The sequence below is a fragment of the Uloborus diversus genome, chromosome 3, assembly GCF_026930045.1.
Source record: "Uloborus diversus isolate 005 chromosome 3, Udiv.v.3.1, whole genome shotgun sequence".
Lineage (NCBI taxonomy): Eukaryota > Metazoa > Arthropoda > Arachnida > Araneae > Uloboridae > Uloborus > Uloborus diversus.
In genome coordinates, this window is record NC_072733.1 from 81,361,045 (window position 1) to 81,388,727 (window position 27,683).

Genomic DNA, 27,683 nt, shown 5'->3' on the forward strand with positions numbered 1-27,683 from the left:
TGTCACTTTTAAGTGACAAGTTAAACACTGCATGTTCAGGAACGTAACACGTGTCTTTAAAATGTCAAGTAGCATATTTGCTGGAAAGAAAGTCGCAATTTTAGGATTTTCAATACTTTTCGTGTGGGCGAGCGCAGTAAATCTTGGCAAATTTCTCTGTTCTCCGGGATTTTGCTCTAGCGTTAAATGTGAAGCCATTGAAGACTGTCAGAATGGGAAAATAATACAGAATGCCTCTTTTTGTAACTGTTGCGATGCGTGTATTAAATTTATCGGTAAGTATTGTTAGTAGCTATTTCGTAAATCTAAGTTTGCATTTCAACTATTTTCAGAGAAAAATATTGATAGTTAAAAATTACGTGAGAAGTGTTTTTTCATAATCTTCCCGAAGTATTACTCCCGATTTATGGAGAAAAATCTTCTTCTACTGTTTTTTTTTTTTTTTTTTTTTTTTTTTTTTTTTTTTTTTTTTTTTTTTGAGGTTTGAATTATACTAACAATGTGAAAGTAAAATGAAAACAAAGCAATTTTAAATGCCTTTGAAGTACATCCGAAAATTGTATCATCGTCACCACGAAAAAACGAGATAAACAACCATAAGGTAGGTAAAAGAAAATTTTTCTTTAAAATACTGTCATGAAGAAGAGAGAATATTTTCCTTTTAAATAACGTAACAAGAAAATCGGCCAGAACTGATTGACACTAACCCGGAAACCAGAATCGATTTCAAGCCACTAGCTATACGCAGTGGATTAAATTGACTATTATATAATGTACTAACTGTACCCGCACGGCGATGCCCGTGCTAAGAATTTAAAGGAAGTCCGTTGAATAAAAAAAATCCACGCCCCCCCCCTGTTTTTACGCCAAGAGCGTCGCCTACGGCGGCTGTTTAAATAAATTTGGCAACGGTATTAATTAATCAATATCTATGTTTTTCGTATTTTCTATACCTATTTCCAGTTGCGTTTTGTGTCACTCACCTTTTTACGCCAAAATTGCCGTACTCAAGCATCTAACATAAAATAGATACAGCGAAACGTCCGGTGGAAGCGATCGCGCTACAGTAACCCACCCAATTAGCGAGCGAAACGAACCCCTGCCGATAAGCAATAGGGAAGTATTCGATTTTCTAATTTTATTTTTATATGATAGAGTAACATACATGAACATCATCTGCGAAAAAAATTTTACGATACGACTAATACTTTTTTTTTAAATAATTTTTTAAAGTTCACGCGCGAGTGACGTCATTTGCTTGTAAGTCCTTTGACTGACGTCACTGCCGCGCTGCGAGGCGGCGGGGTTGGCTAGGACAAAGAAGTGCTTGGCGATCTTTGGGGGAAGGCGCGGGAAAACAAGAGCCTTCTAACAGCAGCGCGCATAAAAGGCTAGTGAAAATCCTTTGCTGTCTGTAGGGTTTAATGCATTCTGCGATTGTTTTTAATTTGATTTTCTTTGTCATAGCTAGTAGAATCAATTACAAGTATTGCTTCGTTCCTGGATGCGTATCTACATCTAAAAAAACTCCTCACAAGCGATTTGTTATTGTTCCGTCCTAGCAGGATCTTCGAAAGAAGTGTTTTCAAGTGTGTTTATTAATTAAAATTTGAAAATGAAAATTTGCACTTCATTTTAATTAAAAACTATGTCAAGTGAGAAATACAGTTGGAAATATATGTTCACAACTGTTCATAAATAAATGTTTAATAAGCATATGAGATATTTTTAAAAAAAATGCAAGTAAACAAAGGAATTTAAACTCTGCACAATAAACTTAAATAGAAAGTAATAGATGCATTACTATTTCCATTTTAATAACAATGCAAAAACTATTAATACTTTCTTTTTAACATTCAAACTATCTTCAAATTTTAACTATTACAAATTGATAATTTAAAAATACATTTTCAGTTTATCACCAGAAGCGTTTCTATGTAAACAAGACCTTTCTCACATGCAAAAAGGTACTTATTTTATGAAATGAACACCATTTTCAAATTTATTATTTTTATCAAAAGAGCAAAAAAATATATTTTTCCTTTTTTGCTAAGTTGCACAAAAACTCAAGGATAATTAACATGTATTAATGGATTTAAAACAATTTTCCACAAAAAAAAAGCAGATCAACTTTTATTGCCAACAAAGCGAAAAAATTTCATGCAAAAACTGCTCTAAAACTTAGTACTGGAATCACTTGCAATAGGGTTGTTACAAAATGCGCGCCTCATTAAAAGCTGCCAAGTAAGAACTGGAATAGCGCTCTTACATTGTAATTTATATATTCAGATAAAAAAAACCATCGACACACAAATGGAAATGATCAATCTTGATAAGGGAAACTAATGCGAATAATATGAACTGCAAATATAGACGAATATGTACGTACAATTTTAAAGAATAACAATAGTGAAACTTTGTTGTTTCACTCCCCGTACTTCTAGGACATTAAATCTCTCGTCCTTTCGAAAAAAGTGAAACACCATGAATGACTTTACTTGAGGAAGGTTATTGGATTGACCTTTCGTGAATCCTAGCTCCATGATGGAAAAAATGCCGGTTAAAGGCTTTAAAAAGGCTGAAAAAAACAGTGCTATTCACCTCCTGGTAGGCGCAACACGGCATAGGAATGGAGCTCTGATCGGAACAGGGAAATGACGTCAGCTGCTGACGTTTTAGGCCACACCTCTTTTTTGCGCATCGCTCTTTAAAAAATTCATAAAAAATCAATCGTTGGTTTTAAAAATCCGGCCATGGTGAATTTTTGTGTTTTGTAAGCCTGTCAACATTGTGCAATAGTTAAAATTGGAATATTTGATAGGTTGATACTTCCCTATTGCGATTAAAAAGCACGGGACATCTAGGACAAAAGGAAATCCCGTATCCCCTACGAAAAAGGATTCAACTCCCCAGCAGAAAAACAACACAATTAAAAAACACGGTACATCTTGATCAAAAAAGAAATCCCGCACCCCGTAAGAAAAATTTAACTATAGAAAAGCTAACGTTTGAGAAAAAGAAAAAAAAATCTAGAATTTAACCCCCCCCCCCCCCCTTATGATGTCAAATAATCAGTTATCATATTTTTTAACTAAAATGCGTGAACAACCATTAAAAACCTAAATGCGAAATAAACAAATAATCCGCAACTCCATTGTTTATCGCCAAATTCACCAAGCGTCATTCAAATTAAAAAGAAAATCAATTTACATCCGCACAATGAATTTAACAAAAATGACAACAGAGCAATAACCAAATCAAGAATCCACCAGTTCTACTATTCGAACACAACCGTCTACCGAAGATGACGTCACTGCAAGCACATTTAATCCGTATACCGAAGATGACGCCACTGCAGAAACAAAAATCAAGTTTAGCCTTGAAAATTGGCTCAATTAGTAAGCAATTAGAATCGCTTATATCTCCTGTTCTAATTAATTGAGAGACATGAAACAAACATCATCTTCTTCGGAAAGGAAATCTAATGTTAGGGGGTGGGGGGATTTTTTGCTCCCTAATTAGGCAAAAAACATGAAATTTCAGCTTAATTAGTTAATTATGAAAAAAGTAATTAGAAATTTAGAATTCGGCCTTCGAGGTGCAGACCCCCGGGGTACGTTCGAATTTGTGCCAAGTTTCATGGCTGTAGATGCTATGGGGACTTCTGGCCATCGGGTATAAACAGAGAAAGAAAGAAACAAAGTAACACCGTCACCTTTATATATATATATATATATATATATATATATATATATATATATATATATATATATATATATATATATATATATATACAGTGAAACCTGTGTAAGTTGACCACTTGCGGTGCAGTACTTTGGTGGTCAACGTATAAAGGGGGTAATGATTTTTTTTTTTTTTTGTCATTTCTTGCACCATGTATTCATTTTTTGACTAATTGACACACTTACTCTTTCCGTTCAACTCACTTTCATTGTTTAACATTACTTTGAAACAATAATTTAAAATGTTATTAAAATATTTTTAGAGGTTATTTTCTCAAAATGACGTATAATGTGTCATGTAAATTTTAAATTTCAGTAAATTGATCAAAAAAAATCATTGTTTGTAAAAAGCTATTTGATATAAATAGTTCCTAAAAATTCATAGCTAATCAAAAATAACAAATTTTTCGCTTATTTTTTTTGTCATATACATTTAATACATTTTTAACCATGATGATCTACTTTTCAACAAAATAACTCCTTATTGAAGTTTGGCGCACTTATTAGACACTAGTTTTGGAAATTCCATATGTGTTAGCTAATTTTCTCTGGATTCCTCCCTTTTCAATTAATTTTAATATTTCATACTTTTTATCAATCTCAAGTTCAACTTTCTTTTTGAAGCCATTTTATGTAAAACTATAACACAAAGATTAACAAGCTGGACTCTCATAGTTCTAAAAGGCAGTTGAAAATGAAAATGTCCTATTTCTTAATCCCTTGCAACAGAAATACTGCAATGCAAGTAACTTTTACTCTAGCACAATTCCAGTGTTGCCACAAAATATTGCAACTGGAAAAAAAATATACTTTGTTCTTTTCTACTGACACATGTTTTCATTGAACAGAGAGTACAAAAAGTAATCTCAAATAGAACAATAAAAGAAAAACAAGTTTGGAGAATAAAAGGGTTCTTAGTAGTTTTCCAATGTGGTTAAACTTACAAGGAGGTTTAGTTATGCTGCTGTTTTATTTAGTTGGTAAAATGCTGATCTGGCATCAAAAATATTCTTGGAAAGCTATAAAAAAATAATAAAAAAAATGAAATACTTTGCTAAATTAAATTTTAAAAAATAAACCAAGTGGTCAACTTACAAAGGGTTTTTTTACAATACTCCAAACCAAATTTGGGGTACATTAGTGGTCAAGATAGACAGGTGGTCAAGATAGAAAGGTGGTCATGTTACAGAGGTGTTCCTTCGTTATACAAGGTAGGACTAATTCCGTTCCTGACAAAAGCGGTCAACATAGACAGGTGGTCAACTTTACAGGTTTTACTGTATATAGATGTAGTACGTAAAATAATTCCAAGCAAAGGTAAGAATAATTTCAGAATTAATAAATGAAAAGAATGAAATTTATTTTCTCTTTCTTCCCCTACAAAATTGAACTGCATGTGAACATAAATCGTTCTAGAATGATGATTTTGCTTCGCTGTTTTTATTTTTTTAAGTATGAGAAAACAAAATACATTCATTCTGGTACTTCTCTCGTATTTTAATTAAGTATTTGTTATCCATAAATTTATTTTATTAACCAGTGCTAAGTAATCATTCAATGTTTTTTTAAAATGTTTTTTGTTCTCGTCCGTCGATAAAATCAAAAGAATATGCTTGGATGCGCTGGAGTATGATATAAGAATGATGGACATTCGATCCTGGATCCCCCCCCCCCTTGAGAAATTCCTATGTGCGCCACTGGGTATACTGCTATGTAGTGTACTACTGTATATCATTACACAGTACTCACAGTTAATACATTGATTCTGCCGTGTGCAGGTAAAGGATAGTAACTGCAAATTTTTAATTTTGCATTTTTTTTTTTTTTTTTTTTTTTTTTTTTTTGCATTTTTGTCATCTATTGTTCGTTAGCTTTATTGTACAAGCTTGCTTATTTGGTTTCCCTGAAAAAAAAGGCGCGAAAAAAACGTCTAATTCCAAGATTTCCATAGTATTAATCTTGAATCCGACACAAAATTCTTCAAATATCTCGAAAACTCATTTCTGCAGATACTGCCGTTTACCTGCACATGGCAGAATTCGCGTTTATACTAACCTTCATTTTTACGACGAAATTTTCATTAAAATGTTTCATTCACAGAATCAGATCAACTATGTAAGGAAGTTTTTCCTGGATCATTAAAAGAAATTGGACAAAGTGAATGTCAGATTGGATTCAATTGCTTGAATGGAAAATGCGTTTTGGGTGAGTATGTTACTTCAATATCAAAATACATCAAAAAGCACACATTGGTAATTTTTCATAAATAACACAATAACTCATAAGTTAGCCTTAATCAACCATTTTTTCTACTATGTCCGCAGTTCTAGGACTGTTAAGCTCAGTTTGCTAAAACCAAGTTTAACCTTTCCTTATCACGTTTAAAATTTTACACGTTTCGAACGTAAAATATCTTTAAACTCAACACAGATTCTGTATGATTCAAGAATTCTTAAAATAAGCGTTTAAAGGAATGAAGAAACTTGAATATCGTGTGAAAAGTTGTCATTAATATTTAAAGAAAATATGTATTGTGACAGTGCGATAGGAATCACACTGCCACACTTTTAATATCCGTATATTACTACCATCCCTGAATCTATTTTTCAAGTTTTCATACAACGCCAGCCCCTTCGAAGAAGATAGTTTTTCACCCATCTTCCTCCCGCGCCAACTAGGTTCATTAACCGCGCATGATTACACCCCAATGCTCTTTTTAAAATTTGTTTAACTGAAGCTCACACTCCTCATTTTGGTATATACAAAACATATAATTTCATGAGGAAACATTGTTTTTGGAAAGGTATGTTTAAAATGACTAAACAATTTTGCACAAATTGTAGTAAGTGTTTGAGCCACAAACCTAAACAGTCTTCAACCACTTATGAGATGATTCCAAAAAAATTCTTGGGAGTAAATGAATGCGTTGGAATTGATATAGTTGGAAAATTACCACGTAGCTTAGATAACAAATGTTTTGTGTTGACAATTATTGACCACTATTCCAGATTTTTAGAGGCTATTCCTCTTTCTGATATTACGAGTCCTACCATCATTAAAGCTTTAAATGCTCATTTTTCAAATTTTGGTATACCTAGGATTAAACTCTCGGACAACGGTACCAGTTTTCGTTCAGATCAATTTAACAATTTCTTAAAACAATTAAATATTCAACACAGAAAAACTTCAGTGTACCTACCGAGAAGCAATGGTTGCGTCGAAAGATGTCACAAATTGTTAAAAAGTTATATTGCTGCTTTATGCAATAAGACATACGAATGGACACAAAAGCTACTGATTTTCAAACTTTATTACAACAACTCAGTTTACACCGCCACTGGTTTTTCACCGGCTAAATTATTTTTTGGTAGAGAACTTAACATCCCATTGAACCTAAACAATGATCCAAATTACACTGAAGACTACAAAGAATACCTAGACAGAATTTCCAAGGAAATATCGGAGACCAAAGGCAATTTTTTTAAACATGAGGATGCATACCTCACTTCCAGGAAAAAATATGTCAGGGGTAGAAAACCACCAAATTTTCAGATAGGGGACATAGTTTTTATTTCTGCTTTTCAAAGACCCAATGCCTTGCAACCGAAATATAATGAACCGTATGAAATTCTCAAAAAATTTAGAAATGATAATTATTTGATTAAAGATGTGCACAATGAAGGAAAAATTATGAAACTACATGTTAGTAAATTATTCCAACAAAAATATGTTGACTATAACTAATTCAAAAAAAAAAAAAAAAAGAATAGAGAAAAGAAAGAAGGAAAGAGAAAAAAAGGGAAAAATTAAGGAAAGGAAGAAGTGAGAGGTGTTATAAGGGGTTCACATGACAGTAAATTTAATGGGTGTTTCAAGTCAAGATTAATACTTTGATTTTTTGAGAGATTTTTGACAAAATTTCCATCCAGGAGTAAATTTTTGGACAGGACTTTGAGCCTGATTTTGGGTTTCTTCTATCACGTGTTATTTGAGGCCTCTGATTGCATTCCCGGTTTCATAGCAGGCTGGTTCCGTATTTAGCTGGGGGGAAGTGCCCTTAATTCATCCATTCAAACAAAATGGGGAGGAATAATTGAGAAAACGGGTGCTCGACACCTATGTCAGATTTCTTCTTCATTCTTGCACTGCAAAAAATAATTGTTGTTTTTACAGTAATATACTGTTTTTTCTAACAGTTTAATACTGCTCGGCTAAATAACAGAGAAAAACTGTAAAACTGTTTTAGATTGCGCAAAACGATGCGCAACAGGTGTTTCTTTTCATACGGGAAGAGAAATAATGAATTCAAGGTGTCGACAGCCATGTTAGTTATTTTTCGGGTGTGCTGAGGCAGGACTGCCCAGCTGTAATCCAAGTTAAAGGTAAGTGCTAGTTATATTATTCATTCCCTTTTCCTCAAAATGTAGCTTTCTTTATCATCGATAATGTATGTAAAATGTTTTACATACATTATCAATGTGTTTATTTTGAAATCATAATTCGTATTCCAATATTCGTTGGTGTTGATTTTGCAATTTCGTTTAGTTGCTAAGTTGTAGCGATTGCTTTGTAGCAACAATCCGAGTAGTTGTTGTGATTCTGAATAGATTTAAAAATAAATAAATTTTTTTCTTGATCGTATTTAAAGTTTTTAGAATATTAGACTTTGTTTGCGATTATATTTTGTGTTATATAGGATGTGAGTACTTAAAATTTAAATTCTTATGATTTCTAGTAAATTTTTAGTGTATCGCGATTGACTTCTTTCTTCTGTTTTTTTTTCTTTCTTATGTTCAGTTTTAAATTCTTTAACAGTTTGCATTTAACCATTTTATTAATAAAATTTACGTTATAGCGTAAGTAACTTTTATATCCTGTACATAATTCGATGAATAAAATGTAAATAAATTAAATAACAACGTAACAGAGAGAACATGCAAACAGTATAAAGTTTACTGATATTTTTTGTTGAAAAATTTGCCACTCTGAAAATACAATACTCTGATGTCTGAACGACTCAAAATTCTCTGAAATCTGGAGCCAGCTTTCATACTTATCGAACAAAACTAAAATAATTATAATTAAAAAAAGCACTCCAAAAAAATAAAAATAATAATAATAATAAAAATAAGCATCTTTAGATACAAATACGAAACCCTTGGGTCTTAAAAGTTTTATATTTGCGTCAGTAGGAAATTAAAGTTTTACTTCAGGAAAAATGCACTAGTACCATTCAAACTTGTGAACTTAAAAATAATTTTAGAAACTATATTCAAAGGCACTCGATGGGAGGTCACGGGAAGTCTCTATGACCTCCCCAAAATTGTCATATTGGGAAAACTTTGTCTGCTGATTCGGCAAATTTGGGAACATAATTGTAATGTTGCAATTTTTGAATTCTCGAATGTCCAAATTTCATTAGATATTGCACTTAATTTTGCGTACTTAATGTGTGCATGCACCAGTGTTTTATTAACCGGCAAATATGTAACTTCCGTTCGACAAATTGAGATTATAGGCCTTCCCAACATATTTAAGCTCAGGCCGTGCCTGGCTATATTTTAAAATTTTCAGGTTTTCATTTCTGATCTGACAGTGTTGCGTTCTCGTCCAAATTACAGCTTTTTAATTTCAAGTAGAATATTTACATTATTATGCATTGTTTGTCCTATTTTATTCGCCTTGAAGGACATGCTGATTTAGAAAAGTAGATGCTCGAGAACTTTAGTAGAATTTGAAACTATTGTAACCTTGAACTCGTCAGTTACCTTATATTTTAACTTTAAGAACCCTTTGAGTCTTAAAGTTTGATATCAACGTGTTTATGATGAAGACAAAAATTTAAAATTTAAGTACTGAAAAGTGTGATTCTGTACTTCATTGTCTTTCACTGCATATGAAAAGTAAAAATATGTCAGATTGTTATCCGTGTAAAATGTTAAAATCGGAGAATTTCATTTAAACCTGTAGATTCAAGCCAAAGCCGGGTAAGATCTTTTGCATTTAAATGCGATGGGTTCCTTAGCAGTTGAGTTCTTTAGAGGAGGGGGGGTATTTTCACAATAATAGACGATTTTTCAAAAAAGTGAGGTTTTCGAAAACTTTGTCAGGTTTCAAAAGAGAACAGATAGATTAGCAAGAAAGATCCGATTACGGAAAGGAATTTTTGAACTTCCGGTTTGATATTTACCTTAGCGACAAAAGCATATAAGAATCGAAAAAAACAACAAATCCTCCAGTTAACAAAGTAGCGTCATAGAACACAATAACTCAACATTAATAAATGGAATTAGGACATTTTTGAATGAATCGGGTTTGCCTCAGCAGTTCTGAGCCGAAGCAGCTTGTAGTGTTTTTGGATAGGGTACGAATAATATGGTGTACATTCAAACAAAAATGCGTAGCACTGTCAACGATGGAAGCGGAGTATATTTCAATTAGTGAACAATCTAAGGAAGTTATGTGGATCAAAAGAATTTGAAATGAATTGTCCACGAAAAGAGTTGAGAATTTTAGATTGATTATTAGTACTCTGTACTGTGACAATCTAGTTGCGATTGATTTTTTTAGTTCTGCAATACAAAATTGCAGAACTAAGCAGATTGATGTGGGGTACCATTTCCTAAGGAATTTGATTGATAAAATTAATTTGAAATAAAATTTGTTGAGAAACTAAAAAAAAATTTAGCTGATTGTTTCACAGAATCTTTCTGTAGGGAAAATTTACGTAAAGCTTGAATTGCAATGACATATTTTTCTAGAGTTTTTTTTTTTTTTTTTTGAAATGTTTCAATTATTCCATTGTGTTTAAGCTATAATTTGTGCACAGAAACGGATGGCCTATAATATAGTTTTTATTTTTTATTTATGGTCTTAAAGTATTTCCCTTTTTCCGTGAGCTGGTGTGCCAAGAAGGGGGGAATTTGCTAGCGAATATTTTGTTCTTGTCCCTCCAGCGCACGTAAGAAAAACATTTGTCGTTGATTTCATTTTGAATTTGTGCCCGGTGATATGGTTGCGGTTAGGTATTTCGGAAAAATTTAAACTATAAATTTCATTCTGGCCGCCTGAATTTACTTCATTTAAATTTATTCACTAATGCAATATCATTTCTTTGAGTTTAGTGGTATGCAAATGTAAAGAACTACGTAACTTGTGACCAGAACTGAATGGAATAATGGGTTGACTAATTTTATCAAGATGACAGTTCGCGGTTGTGTTCCGCTTGGAATTTCAAAGAAGCCTCTAGTCTGAACTATGTTGCGATGATTCACTTTTTGACATGAATGCCGGCAACGGAAATTTATAAGTATCTCTTTTCATTTATATTTTTTTGTTTTCGGATGAAATTTGTAATCACCAATGCTTTTGAGTTTTAGAGCGTTCGTAGCCAATGAAGCCTATCCTACGGTCTGCGTGCCATATTAGACCCCAGAAGCAGATTTTAGTGGCCTGTCGTCAGGTTCTATGTTACAATCAAGAACTATGTATTGGAATAAGATAAATTAAATTTTATTTTGATTTGATTGAAATGTGATCGGTCATTCAATTCATTTAAATCTGAATTTTTTAAATTTGTAATTCAATATTGGAATTTACGGGTAGTTGAATATTATCACTTCAAGAATAACCGGAATATAGAAATTTCTGTTGCTAGAGCTAAATTAGACGCACATTTCTTTCATTATTATTTTTTTAATTTTCTAGTAAATTTTGGAACACTGATTCTTAGTTTTTACATGTTATTAAAATCGAAGGGAACAAAACAGAATGCTAAAAGTACGATGTATTACAGCGTATGAAACTTTCTTCGCATATTTAGACTTGTGTGACACTTATCAAACAAAATTATAGATTATTTTTATTGTAATGTAAATAAAGAGCAGTTATTTTGCAAATGTGAGCATGTTCAAATCTACAGTTAAACGTGGTGTGGTCTTCTGGCAAAGCATTTTCAAGAAGGGTAGCATTTTTTACAACAAGGACTGCGGGCCAAATGTGGACTTACAATTTCTTAATGATTAGAACTGGCCCTACCAGATTTACACTTTTTTGACGTTTGACATTTATTATTTTGTTAACTTTCAATTTTTCTGAAAGATTTTCATTTTTTACTGAGTTGACTTTAACCAAGCCATCTTGATTTTTGGAATACAGAATTGTTTCCTCCAGATTTCAGGTAAATTCTGAAAAACTTATTGATAAATTGTCTTAATCCTCTCAAAAGAAGAGCCACTTAAAAAAAAAGTAGCTGGTGGCTTAAATGGGGACACCGATAGCTGTTCAAAACGGGGGTCGGGGCGGGGGGTGTCCTTATTTTGAAAGACATAGAATATAAATGAAACATCTTAAATTATGCTTGAATATTAAGACATATATAAGATAGAATGTTCTTACTGTATTATTTTATTTCAACTCAAATGATTCTTTTATGCGATTCCTTAGTACTTGAGAAAAAAGCCAAAAAATTAAATTTTAACAATATAATAACACAATTATGGAATAAAACGCATGAAAAAAAAATACTGTAAAAATTAAGTAAAAAATTTCATACAGACAGAGTTCTAAATAATTTAGGTATATGTTGAACGGTTTCAAAATAAAAGCAACTCCCAGGGCAATTTCAGATCATTCAAAGTCATAATTTAAATCATTTTAGGACGTATTTTTATACCTACGTAATTTGATTTTTCCATGTATGTTTTTTGGTGTTTACAAGTTTTATGAGAGTCTAACAATTTTTATTTTGACAGATGCTTTCACAATATAAGTTCTAATGATGACACCCAAGTCTTTTAAGATGTCACAAAGAAGAATCAAGTTCGTGATGGAAAAAATGTTCACCTTGAAAAAATTAGCATTCTATTTTAAATGAATTTCTGTAATTTCACTGTAAAAACGACTAATCTATATTTATAGGTAATGTATACGAAATAAAATAATTTGGCAAATTTTAATGGTGTGAATGTTTTGTTTTTTCTCATGAAAACAGTATAACAGAATATGAAGTTATATAATTTTTGGAGTAGTAAAAGAAATTTTTAACTATTAATACAAGTACTCATAAACGTAACAGTTTTTATTATACCGAGTGAAAAATTGTCTCTGTTCAGTAGCTCTGGAATTTTGAACCGTCACATATTTATTGTTTTCATGTATGTGAACTTTAAAAGGTTAATAGGATAAAGTATTATCTAATCTATACTAATCAGTTTACAATAATAGCCATTATGTGCAGTCTAAATGCTGAATACTGCACATATGGTGTGAAATAAAGTTAGTTTGTCAGTAGTACTTCTCAAATAAAGTACAGGTCCAAGTGAAACTTAAAACATTAAAAAAAGAAGAAAATCATGAAAATAATCTGTTTTACCAGAAAAGGAAAATAAATGCACAGAATTGCATGCATAAAGTTAAAATAAACTTAAAGGTATAATGGATTGCATGCTTCAAAACATTTCCCACGTTATGCTGCACATTTTAGCAACACAATATTGCTGGAAGGGAAAAAATTACTTTTAGTGAAGATACAATGTAGTATTTTCAGTTACATATAAAAAAAACTTCTCATTTTTACTGCCTTCATGGATCAAAAAGTTTTGTTTTATGAAAAGGCTATAATTGTTCATAAAATAAAGTTTCAGACCATATTTTGCAATTTCCTTCTATTTGTAATTTTTTATGTTTGCAAAAGAGCAATGTATTTTTGTAGCGCCCCTTTTTCTTCTTTAACAGGTGTTTATAAAATATAGAGATGGGGGGGGGGCATTGATTTATTTTGTGTACAATGAAATTAATATCAATAAAACATGTATTTATCAGCAGTTAATTATTTTTATGTAAAAGGCTTTTATATTTCTTTGTTTCTTTTCGTAGTCTATAACACTATTTTTGTTGTTGAAAAACTTTAGAAATGGAACACAGATTTCGTTTGCTGATTTCTGCTACTTACATACAGAATCAATTGCTTTACTTTTCTATATTGTTCTTCAGCTGTAAAAGCAGAGACTTCGGCTATGAAAAGAGACAACGAATGGGGGGGACCCTTTTGCATAAAAATTTATAACTATTTATGGTTTACCACTTCTAATTTTACTGTACATATCATTTATAAAACCGTATACTACTGCTTCTTTTACGGCGCAGTGCAGCTGATTTCCCAGCATATTACTGCTGACTTTACAGTTACTGTTAATTTTACAGGACAATTTCATTAAAAACAGTATATTGCTGGCAATTTTGCATATTATCTCTGTTAAATTTACAGGCCAATTCATTCCTAAAACAGTATATTACTGCTAATTTTACAGTTTGATACTGTAAGTTTTACAAGGCAGTTTCATTAAAAAACAGTATATTACTGCTAATTTTACAGTAAATCATTGTTAATTTCACAGGACATGTCCATTAAAAGACAGTATATTACTGCTAATTTTACAGTTTATCGCTGTAAATTTCACAGTAAAAGTCTGTTATAAAACAGTATATTACTGCAAATTTTAGTTTCGAATTGTAAATTTTGCAGTTTTTCTTTGGAATGTGAGCTGCCAGTATTATACTGTAAGAACAACAGGTTTTTTTTTTTTTGCAGTGTGAGACTCTCTAGTAATCTGTTAGGTATATCTTACTTTTTGTATCCCAGAAAATTTTTGTCACAGTTGAACACGATTTAAAAAATGAATTATATGTGAAAAATGAGAAATGTCCTATATACGGTTGACTAGGTCATCTACATGTCGATAAATACAAATTTCTGATAAACATCATATAATTACACTGTACTTTGAAGTTTGAAATAATGTTTGCCTACACAAGATTTAAAACACACGAGTTATTTCATATATTGATTACCAACTCAGGAAAGTGTGATGTCAATTGATGTAAATGTTTGATTTACGTTCTCTCAGTGATGATATTGCTGAATTGTTTGTCATATTTTTATACATGAGGCTCTTTAACTCATGAAATTTTTGATATTTTGTATCATATACCTTTTAACTTCTGATGTGTTCTTCTACAATTTTCTTGTTCAGGGGGGGGGGATAATGTGACAGTGCGATAGGAATTACACTGCCACACTTTTAATATCCCTATATTACTACCATCCCCGAATCTATTTTTCAAGTTTTCATACAACGCTAGCCCCTTCGAAGAAGATAGTTTTCCACCCGTCTTCCTCCCGCGCCAACTAGGTTCATTGACCGCGCATGATTACACCCCATTATACTCAGAGAACGTCCCTGCTAAATCTGCCGTTAGAAATATGCGCCGCCGCCGGAGGAAATTACACCATTTCCCTTTGCATACAAAATATATAATTTAGCCCAATTTTAACTTTAGCTTTGATTTTTATCATGGAAAGCAGATATAAAAGAAATAGAACCAAGGAGATCTGGAACTATTTCTTAACGCGCGGGGTTTGCCTAAGAAGGAAGGTTATATAGGTTAACCCCCCAACGATCTCTGCAGTTTTTGAAAAAGTTCCGTTCGTTAAACTAGAGTGTCGAGGTGTTTACGACCCGGGGCTGGACTTACTGTCCACGCCCGGGTATAAAAGGAATATAATGCAGTCATATCTTCTGTATATACTTATATGTAGTTTAGTATAGTCTTCGATGTTTGTAGTTGTGAACGTCTTATTTTCAATTTCTTTAATACATTAAGAATTTAATTATGTTGGTGAAGAATCAAAGAAAATTACCGTCCATTCCATTATGAGAAGTGATATATGAAGAATCAATGATGATTACCGACAAGATAATTCTTAAAACGATATATTCCATACCATTATAAGAACTATCCAGTGTACAATCAATGAAGACTACCAACAAGAAGCACCCTGAATTTCCATATTCAACTTTATTAGGAGAACTGTGTTAAAATGCCGAATCAGCGAATCACATGGACACCTACAAATAAGACAACCACTACAATAATATTGTAAATCCTGAAAATATTCACCAGTGCATAGCGGGCCCGCTCATCATTTAACGTGAGTAGTTTGAATTAAATTTTATCAGGTACCTTATAACTTATAACTGCATATATAAAGTTCTATCTTTATTTGTATAAGTTCTTGATAAATGAAAGATAAATGATAAGAATGTTATAAATCAGATTTTTGATACATTTCAACTGTTTTCTATAGTTTATATTTTCGAGCGGCCTTAACTGCAAAGTTCTAAACCACTATACGAATTCAGAATATAATATATCATCATGGCTAATTATACTGTATTGTAAGTCTATATTCAAATTAATATTTGTCTGTAATTTATGCTTCATGTGTTATTTTAGTGCATGTAGTAATTCTTTGAAATCAATCAATCTATCATTCCAGCAAAAGGAAATCAAATCATATATATTTTATTATTGCATTTAAAAATTCTCTAAACAATTCAGTGATGACCATTTTGGCTCAATCCTTCTTCTAAGCACAACCATCACATGTATGTACGAATTGTATGTAATGCAGGATGCTACGAAGTATTATTATTGCCTAAAATATGAGTTGACTTATCTGACAATTTTTGATCGAGCACAGGCCTAACGTTTTATTAACAAAAACCTTGACTCGAAAGACGGAGGTGAGGATGTTTGTTTTTATCTTTTGTCAGAGCAAAAGGGAGGCTTGTTTTTCTCAAAACACAGAATTTCTCTTGTACATTTTGAATTAGGACTTATTTATTTTTTTTTAGTTTGATCACAAGAAATACCGAAATCAAACCAATAGGTTAGAGGAAGGAGGATGGGGATCTTTTCTCATAAATATTTTTTTGTTAATTACTTCCTACATATTTATAGATACAATCGGTTAGATAATGATAAACTTGCATTATTTAACTTATTTTTTAAAAAATACACAGCATTTAAATGTTGAATAGTTGTATTACTTTGAGTAATTGCAAATTACAACAGCATAGTCATGTTGGGTGCGAGGGGTGGGACACGTTTGAAAATTAAAGGGAAGTCAATGAATATTATAATGAGTAAAGTCAACATTAAAAGAAAAGCAAGAATGTGATCTACTGGATCCACCAACCAATTGTGACGGCAGCAATTTCATGCTAATATATTTTTGCTGTCATACTATACGTCAACCTGTCGACAAAGATGAAAATTTACTTTCTTGGGGTTTTTTCTCAAAAATTAAACATTATTGGTTTCAGTATCAGTCAATACTCAACTCTTGCAACCCGGTAAACAATTGACTGTTCGGTTAGGAATTTGCCAAGCACAAACTCATTTTCTTGCTATGCTTGGTTTGTTCTCCAGCCATTCAAATCTCTTATGTTATTTCCATGTCGTGATGCACATAATAATCGAATATTTAATCATCTGAAGTATCATATAAAGAAATTAAGGACCCTCCACAATGACTGAATTCATCTTTGAACAGTTTTTTTTTTTTTTTTTTTTTTTAAGTCTTTGAACATTTTGTTTCGTTTTTTTTTCTTTTTTTTTTTTTTCTTTTCTTTTTCCCGCCTTAGCGCACTGCAGGGAAGTCCACTAAGAGTTTAGTAAAAGTTCAAAAAAATAATGTGAAAATATACTTTCAGTACAAAACTCAATGACTGTTACAATAAAATCTATATAATTAAACTTTTCACCATGAGAAAAATATTTGAAATCGTTTATCGTTATCGTAAGGATGCATTTCTTAATTACTATCTCAGTTCCTTTATTTCTTTATCCATTCCTTTCTTTATTCTTTATTATTTTTCTTTTCCCAAAATGAAAGCAATAAAGAATACATGATAGAGACAGAAAGGCATGAATTGTTTGAAACTTTATTAGTATTAGGTTAATTTGCAAATGCATTGTTAGTCTAGTGTCTATCTTAGAATATTTTTCTTTTTATCTACGATTCTTAAAGCATAATTTTTAGTTGAGAGAGAGAGAGAACGATTAACTCTTTTGAAATGAAAGTATATAAAAAATAAAGAGTTCGGAAATTTGCTACTTGCTCAATAAATGAAATTCTGAATATTTAGTTTTCCCTTAATGAAGAGACTAAGGAAATGATTAGTTTATAACTACCACAAACCAGTAGTGCCTGCAGCTAAATTGCTCTCTACGTTCGAAACCGAAACCGAAAATAGCTCCTTGGTTGAGAATTTAATGTTTTTCCAAAGCTCCAGAGCTAAATACGGGTTCAGCGTATCACTCACTTTTCATTCTTACTTAAAAATTTATTCTTAATTTCAAGTTTAACATAATTGTATACGATGCATTGTGTGGTCAGAGTTTAACGCTTGCAATTTCAGTTTTCAATACTGAATTACTTTCTGATTGCTCCTTACTATTTTGCTCACTAAATGAAATTTTGAATATGTATTTCGTTTTTACTGAATGAAGAGATCAAGGAATAATTAATTGAAAACTGCTGCAAACCGCAAGTGCCTACACCTGAATCTCCCTCTACGTTAGAAACCGAGGGTAGCTTCTCTGGTTGAAAGTTTAATGGTTTTCTTTTTCAAGGTCCTAGAGCTAAATACGACTTCAGCATATTATCTACTTTATATTCTCCTTCCAAAACTTAAACTTAGTTTCAAGTTTAATATAATTGCATATAATACATTGTGTACACTGTTAAAAATTCAGGAAGACTTTCAGGTAATTGTTACTGTAAAAAGGCGGACTTACAGTATCACTGATCTTTACGGTAACTAATACCTGAGAAATAAGCGATCCCAGCGCCAATTGGTTGCTGTGGCCTACCGAAGAAACGATGATTACGGTAACTTAAAGAAATTTTTATAGTAACAAACGCCGCTAGCTAAACCTACTTCCGGCGGAAGTTCCGTCATTGATCTGGACGGAGCACATGGAACGAAGCGGCAGCATATTTCGAGTAGTATGTCAAAAACAGATGAAGAAATTTCAAAAGGACTCATAGGTAAGTGCTAATGACTTTTACTCCGTATTAAATTTTGCAAAAACTGTTTGACTGTGTAAAAAGATGTCTTAAGATGTGCTTTTCCTCTATAAGTTGCATGCAGTTAATTTTGTTCTTATCTCTTTTACTATCGTTATTAATGCAGAGTAATCACTTGATATTTGTATTTTAAATTGTTTTTATATATGAGATGGGGGGGGGGGGGTTCACGCCAGGGCAGTTGACCCCCTTCCTCCCTCATGGCTTTTAGAAATTAATGTATGAGAGACCTGGGAAGGGGTAAAAGTTTTCAGCCATTGCTTACAACATTCCGAAATGGAGTGAGACAGAACAAGAAAAGCTTTGAAAAGTAATAATCAGTGAGCGAGTTAAATCTAGGTTAAAGTTGAGAATTTTGTTTTTGATTGAATTTTTATTTTTATGATTAAAAGAAGTTGCTATTCATTATCTTATGATAAAAAATAAGTTATTCTTGAATAAAGCTGAGAGGTATTAAGTATACTGTATTCAATCCTTTTCTTTTAGATTAAATTTGGGATGCAATGCTTTTGGCAGGTGTTTTCTACTTCTACCCATTTCTTTTCCCTCTCCTTTCGTATCTCGCATTTCATTCATAGTTTGCCTAAAAATGTCCATAATTACACGCAGTGCCTTGGCATATGAACATACACTCCCTGTCTATAGAATACCAGCATTTCATACTTTGCCAGTAAAAGAACTCAGCAGTTCCAATTTTGGAGGTTTTAAATATTGTTCGTAAATTTGTTCATTTGGTCAAAATGTTACACAAGTAACCACATTACAACCATCAACTAAAACAAAACTAACTTTTATTAACATAAACAAAATAAAATTAAAACCATAGGAATGGTTCATGCTGGTATTTCAAGGGCCAGCGGCTCCCTTCAAAATCCACATTAATCGAAATCCCAAAATCTAAAGCAATCTTTCAATTTAAACTTAAACTTAGGTTTGCTGTAAAAATTTGGTGAGATATTTTCTCGCCAAAAGAAACTAAAAGGGAGATTCAACAGCCAAAAACATATGCCATATTGATGAAATAATTGTGTGGAATTTTATCGGTTCTAAATTATCAGTTTAATAAACGGTTTGCTGGAGCTACAATATGTGTCCGATATTTATTTTGAAAATGCTTTTTTGATATTTTTGAATTATGTTGGCACTATAAAAATTACATACTGTCAAATCTCGATAACTCAAACATTTCTTTATCTCAAAGTTTTCATCGGGTCCCAAGCTTTTGAGACTGTTGTGGAAACTTCCCATAACTCGAACTATCAATAATTCGGAATGTTTTACCCGGTCCCTTGGGTCTTCGAGTTATCGAGAGTTACAAACAAATAGTAACATACAGTTAAAACTCCAACTATCCGAATCGCCTTCAAAATTTGTGAAATGAGATTAAGGAAATTTCAATTGCTGCGATTCACAAAATAATGACTTAGTCCACATACGCTATTATCCTTCAATCAGTGAAGCTGGTCGAACAGCTTACTTGGAGATGTTCAGCAAGCAATGACTTTCATTTACAGTACAGAATGTACATAGCGCATACAGTACTAAAATGTAAAAAACACTTGTCCCAAATTTTTGATTATTCGAATGGGGTTCTGGTACCAAAAGATCAAGATAGTTGGAGTTCTACTGTATTATATTTATGCGTAAAAATCAGCAATATAATGTAGTAATATATTTCTTTTCTATTTTACATTCATAATATTATTAGTTATATGTCAGTGGTGTACCTGGCACGGGTGACACCCGGGGCGGTAATTTGTAGTGTCCCGCCTCGCATATTGACCGATCCCAAGCGGTAATTCTGAAATCCACGCTATGGATTGGTTTCTTCCATGCTCGATAGATGGCGCCACTACTTTTTCATGATTTTTTTTTTTTTTTTTTTTGCTTTCTTTTTAAAAATGTCTTGTGTCTTTTGAAGTTTTAACCATGGATAGCTTACCATCCGGCTTTACTTATTCAAATATTAATATTACAAACGATCAAAACGAAAATTTAACTTACAGAGTAAAAGAAATCACTGATGAAAATGCTGCAAATGTAAGTTTTAAAAAATTTTTTCTTAATTTAATTGCGGATAATCCCGAAAAAAAAAATGTTATTAAAGGGACAGAACAGCCGATTTAAATTATTGGAATTTAAAAAAAAAATGTGAAAATTCATGTGCCTAAAGGTTTAACGTTGTAATTAATTATTTAATCAACGGTCTAATTGATACAACTATATCAATTAGATAACTATATATGCAGTATTCGGGGGGGGGGAGTACATATATATAGTGTGAAATGTAAGTCTGTAGTCGTGTGCATTTTTGTTCCCGATAGTGTTGGAGTGTTTGTAAAATACTAAATTGCTCTTGTGACTCATATTTGATAAATTGATTGTGAAATTCTTCGATTAATATTGTGCTCCTTCTTCAGTTGTATCATTCACAATTTTTAGCATTTTAACGATATCTCTTCCCTTTATATAGCTTCCTTCGTTTTGCCATGAATCAGGATCAAATAGGAAAACATCTTTTGGTGTTTGTAACTTATCAAACAGTTTTATTGACTTGTAATTGATTCTATAAAGAGGAAGATCTTTAATAAGAAAGTATTCCAAATTATCTACTGTTATTTGAAATTTTTTATACAGTCATCAGACACGTCTTCCTATTCAGTAAGCATTTTTTTGAAGTAGTCTTTTCCTATCTTCAAAGTTAATTCCTTCATCCAATACGGACAAAGCTACTAGTTCATCCCCTAAGAACCATAAGTGATTTATGAATTTTTCAATCACTGCTTCTGCTGTATGTTTGTCATAATTTTGTACGCTGCAGGTTTTTTTGACACTAGACTTTATATTAATTTAAAAGGCCTAGAATTGGTTGCTGCGAAAAACTATATCTTCATACAACATTTAACTGTAAAACAGCATTTACAGGCAATCTCTTCATGTAAGGTCAATTTAAATTATTTCCTAAATATATAAATATTCAAACAATAAATTCCTTTTGCTACCCATCTGGCTCACAGATAAGCTCCAGGTTGCCGAAAACATATCCCTGTAGGAGAGAGGACTTCACCAAAAAATATTATTACACGTTATGAGAATTCTCTAATATTTCTTAATTCCGCTTTCTATGAACAATAATATAACATCAAATTCTTCTTTAAGAATCTAAGTGGTATGTGTAATTTTTGAATTTTGAAGCGCTTAAATAATGGAATATTGAGTCTAGAACTAAGAAAGACAAAAACTTCTTTAAAGACACTTTGCAGTACGATTTCAAGTGCATGATGATAGCAATACAAATGCAATATATCACCGCTCAGCTTTTGTTCTAAAAAATTGCATGCACAATTTATACGGCCGGTATTGTAAGCCGCTGTATAAAACACTACAGCTTGAACAGTTAGCAATAAAGAGCAATCATCTAAGATATCATATACAACTGAAGAAATATCTCAGAAATTCTGAGTAGCTGTTCAACATTGGAACCTGAAGCTATCATGGTAAGCCTATCGGCGTTTTTTTTTCCAGTTACATCTGGATGTAACTTTGTATCCCAGGGAATAACTAAAAAATCTAAATTTAAATTCATGAAATCTGATTTTACCTCTCGAAGATTTTCTCTTGCTCTCTTAAGGGATGTACGATTGATCATAAGGTTATTTGGATTTAAATTTACTGCATCTACATAGGCTGTGAATAAATGAGCAGCATCTTTGTCCCTAAATGGCATTTGTCTAACATTGATGAAATGCGAGCAGATCTCAATAGTTGTCAAGTTTTCTTGCGCTGTGGTAGAGCAGATATAGAAAAAAGGTTCAACAGGTTAGGATACCCGTTTCGGTTTCTAAATCTTGTGAATTGCAAGAGGAATTTGATGATAATAAAGGACTATGTACTGAAATAGAAGACAGTTTAAACTATAGATTTTTACATTATTCCGATCTGGAATTTTTTTGAAATTTATATTTTAGATATGGGAAATAGAGTTTATTTTTATGGTAGGGTAATCAGGGATTTTTCAAATTTAAATTATAAGAATGCATAAACATTTAAGTATATAACTAAAGAACAGCGAATTAAAATATAATTGTCATTACTTATATTTATAGCATGGAAACCTAGTGACCCTATTTGCCACACCTATTACATACACAGAAAATTTTCTAAATCAACACCCCCAAAGCCTAGAGGAGGCAATTTGATGTTGTCAAAAATCATTCATTAATGGCCTAGGCCATTCATAAATGGCCTTTAGAAACCCTTGTATCCATCTTGGTAGAAAGAAATGTTCCCCTGCAGCTTGGTTTGAAACGAGCGCAAATAGCGGTATGCGTGTCCCAAGGCCATTGGTGTATATGTACCCTAGGTAATATGTAAAATTTTTCGGAATGAAAGTGAGAGAATGGTTGGTCTGGAAGTAGCAACATCTATTGAGGTTCAAAATTACTTTAAATATGAAACCTAGGAATATTTTGACATAAAAATGAGAAAATCCGCATTTTTTTCTTCAAAACTCAAAAAAGGGGGCCCTAGGGGCACGTGTTAATATTCATGGATTGACTTAAAATTTTGCATGGATCATTTATTTGTATAATGGAACAAATTGAGGGGCGTCGTATAAAATATCTACAACTTCAAAAATAAGGACCACCCTAATATATATATATATATATATATATATATATATATATATATATATATATATATATATATATATATATATATATATATATATATATATATATATATATATATATATATATATATATATATATATATAGGTTACTGTCCTATTTAAATGAGATTGTAATATGGCTAATGTAGTAGTCAAATTAAAGAGAATGAAAAGCAACAAAATTTAGATAGTGTTTACTCTTACTTTAAAATTACTCTGAATGCGATAACATTAACAAAAAACAATCTGAATTAATTTTGAACTGCAGTACTGTATTGTGACGTTCATTCAAATGTATGAAATAAAGTTTGTTTACCAACAGTCAAACATTTAAATCTGTTTATTATTCGGTTGCAGAATATTGAAGTATTCGTTCGAACTGAATAAATACTATTTGGTTTGTCTGCCAAATTTCAGTATACCGAATACCAACTGAATATTAGGTGCATCTCTAAAGTATTTTTAAGTAAGAAGGGAAAATCAATTATAAATTGGAAGTTTAACGTCTGCCGTGAGCTCATTTTTAATTAACATGAATAAGATCATTGAAGAGAGATATGTTGCCATTTTTTTCCTCGACTGTGTAAAGATAAAATTATTACTTTTGTTTTAAAGGGGGGCGGGGGGGGGCTTTTCTCATAATCGACGGATTTAAAAAAATTTCCTTTTTGTTGTTTTTCTGCGATCTGCCGAGGAGATTTTACATTATTTTTCTTTAGTTCAGGCCTGATTGTTGAACACACGTCACTTGACATATTTTTTTTTTTTTTTTTTTTTGAGGTAGACTGCAAGGTTGGGCGACTACAAGCATTTGATCAGTTGGCATATTTTACCTGCATGTGTCATTTCTCTCCTGGAGAATCTTTGAGTGCATTATATCAAAGATTCTCAACTGCTAGTGCAGAGGACCCAGGGTTCGAAAAAATCATGATGTTTTCGAAAATATCAAAAATATCCGATATTTTGATATATGTCCGATATTTTCAATTAGCACAAACTTAAGTCTTCAAAGTAGTAAATGCATCCTCAAATCACTCTTTAATTTCTTATATTATAATTACAATATGTAGACTTAAAATTAATGTTTCTTTCACTATTTATATCTAATATTTCAGCTTACATTTCTATCAATTTTAATGGAGTTAAATTCGCATTAGCTGTTTTAATCATTTTTCTTCTGTTAGCTACTTTTACAGTTATACGATTCAAAAGTAAGTAATATGCATTAGTTGGTGCACAGTCATAGGACATTTTCTTTTTTTCTGAGCAATGTTTAACATTTAATTAGGCACTTTTAATATGAATTAAAATTTCTACATTAAAAATAATTTTATGAATATAAAACACAAGTAAAAAAGGAATATTATATTACTTTGTTATATTAATGATGTATTATACATTATAAAATATAGTAAATAACTTTTTGGTTATTTTTAAAAATGAATAAACGCATTTACTATGATTAACATACTTTTTATATTGAAAATACCATAGTTGAAAAAATAAATATCAAAAATATCAAAATATCATGATATTTTCAAAATAAATATTGGATATATATCATGATATGTATAGACTGATATATATCGGCAAACCTTGAGAGGACCGGCATCGGTCCACAAAATAATTGACTGGTCCTCAGAGATCTTTGCTTACCCATGTGAGAAAGAAAAACTGCCAAATAATGAGCATCCTGTAAAATGTGGAGGGGGGGGGGGGGAATGAGAAATTTCAGGACTAATTTTTGTTCTGTATTTCTATTTCTCAAATTACATATGTATAATACTCATTTTTACATTAAAATATTTTTTTTTAATGATCAATTTTTCACCTTTTTTACACAAGAAAGAAGAAAAACCTCACCGGCTTCCAAGGTTTTTGCCGGTCCGTGTGTTAAAAACAGTTGGAAAATGCTGTATTATATTGTATATATCTACTTATGAGGTATTATTTTTAACCTCCGACACACAAAGGAAGGGGGTTATAAGTTTGACGCGTCTGTCTGTGGCACTCTAACAGATGGACCGATTTAGAAAAAAAAAAAAAAATTGCTCAAAAAGAGAACTGATTGAGAGTGTTCTTAGCTTGGTTGCATCTTTGAATGACATTAATTAACGAAGATATTAATTAAAAACCTCTAAAAGTTTTTTTGTAATTTTCGCAGTGTAAACATAGTTAAAAATTTAATATCAAAATAAAGTGAATTTTTTCCGAGTCTGATAGAATGTGTTTGGAACTTCCATGTTTCATAGAATTTTAATTATAACGTTTTTTTAAAGCATATTTTAATAATGGCTAATCCTTTATTCACGTGATTGATAACCGAATTCATTGTTGGCCGACAAGGAAATAAAACGCAATGATTTAAAATTTTTATCTGTTGACAGTTTCTATTTAAAAGCAAATAAAATACTTGATATTGATTTTGAATAATATAAGGCTTTTAAAATTATTTTCAATTTTCCCTCTTGATTCTTCAGTTGCGACTCAATCGGGGGGGGGGGGGGGGGTTAAATTTTATCTTTGCTTGTATTCTATATGCATAATGAATGTTTTGCTTTTATATTTATAGGTACTTTGCCAATTATAACCCAGGCCGAAGCTCAAAAAAAAAAAAAAAAAAAAAAAAAAGACCAAAGAAAGGAAAGAAGTCAACGATCGACCTGTAAAACATTAAATATTTTTGCATCTGTGATTCGCTATGTGTATAATCAAATAAAAGTTCAATATAAAATTCACACTTTTGGTCTGTGTTGTCATTAGAAGTTAACAGATATTATTAGTATTATATATATATATATATATATATATATATATATATATATATATATATATATATTAGCCACAGAAGCTCTAACATAATTTTTGTAATATATTTCTTCCAGTTGCCAAGAATTAGGTGATGTTTTCCGGGATGGGGGGAGGATTGCTTTGGGGAATGAAAAATGAATTTAGTGCGTCAATTTGTTTTGTGCAGATGTATATGTAACCAGATAATAACATCTTCTGATAAATGATATTGTAAAATTTTATGTTATGCACCAGGTTTGCATGAATAAAATACAATTGCCATAGTTGTTACATGCCTTTGTATGAATTGATATAAAAAAAGTATATATGTATGTACCGCATTTTGATAAGTAATTGTTGTAAATATTTTGCTGATTGAAAAAATGGCTGAAGTTCTAGTGCTAAGGTAAAAAAGCTGTAGAATCCTAGAGATTGCGGTGCATTCATCTTACAATTATCGGTATATTTTAGAGTATAAGACACTATATAGAAATTACTGTTCAAAATATTTAAAGTGCAACTGTGATAAAATGTACTATGCTTCAGTAAATGTAACTATAAAATCTTTAGTAATAAGAACCATATATTTTACAGTTGATGCCCATAAAGGGGAAAGTACTGTAAAAGCTACTTTTTACCATTGAATTTGAGAAAATGGACTAATTTAGTCAATGTAACTATAAAATCTTACGTAATAAATACCATATATTTTACAGTAGAAACCCCCATACGTGGAGAGGTTACCGCAACAAATGTTGTAAATGTTACGGTAGAAAACTCTTAAAATCATTAATGTTACAGTAAAATTTACGGTACATTAAAAAAAATATATAGTAATATATTACAGTAAAATAGGCTTTTACAATAAAAAGTACCGTAAAATATTTACAGTATCATTTTTTGTTTTTGTACCGTAAAATATTACAGTAAAATAGGCTTTTATGGTAAAAAGTACTGTAAAATTTACAGTATCATTTTTTGTTTTTGTACCGTAAAATTTTACGGTAACATTTGATTTTTATGGTAAAAAGTATCGTAAAAATTACAGTATCATTTTTTGTTTTTGTACCGTAAAATTTTACGGTAACATTTGATTTTTATGGTAAAAAGTATCGTAAAAATTACAGTATCATTTTTTGTTTTTGTACCGTAAAATTTTACGGTAACATTTAATTTTTACGGTAATAGTTACTGGCAACATGGATGCCAGTAACAATTACCGTAAATTTTCCGGAATTTTTTTAACAGTGTAATCAATCAGCGCTTGCAATTTCAGTTTTCAATAGCTACCAACTGATGTGGACTCAATGCCATTTTCAATTAAATATTGTTATACGTATATATATAGGCTAAAAGATTTTCACTAAGACATAAAATTGTTTTTTTTTCTTCTGCTGTGGTCAAAATTTCGCTCATTAAAATATAATTTATTTCTTTGAAGTCTTAAAAATGATTTGTTTCTTTTAGCATTAAAAGAAGGTTTCTTTCTATAGGATAAAAATTCAGAATTAATTTCTATTTTTTTAACTTCCGATTCTGT

At 31.3% G+C, this 27,683-nt stretch overlaps 1 protein-coding gene across 1 annotated transcript in view; it reads left to right on the plus strand.

Moving 5' to 3' along the window:
- Positions 1–27,683, plus strand: part of LOC129218820 (uncharacterized) — an 86,199-nt gene continuing 58,516 nt past the window's right edge. Inside the window, exons 1-2 of the mRNA XM_054853142.1 lie at positions 1–275; positions 5,844–5,948. Coding sequence (XP_054709117.1) covers positions 32–275; positions 5,844–5,948 — 349 coding nt within the window. The 5' untranslated portion in view covers positions 1–31. The remainder of the gene's footprint in view (positions 276–5,843; positions 5,949–27,683) is intronic.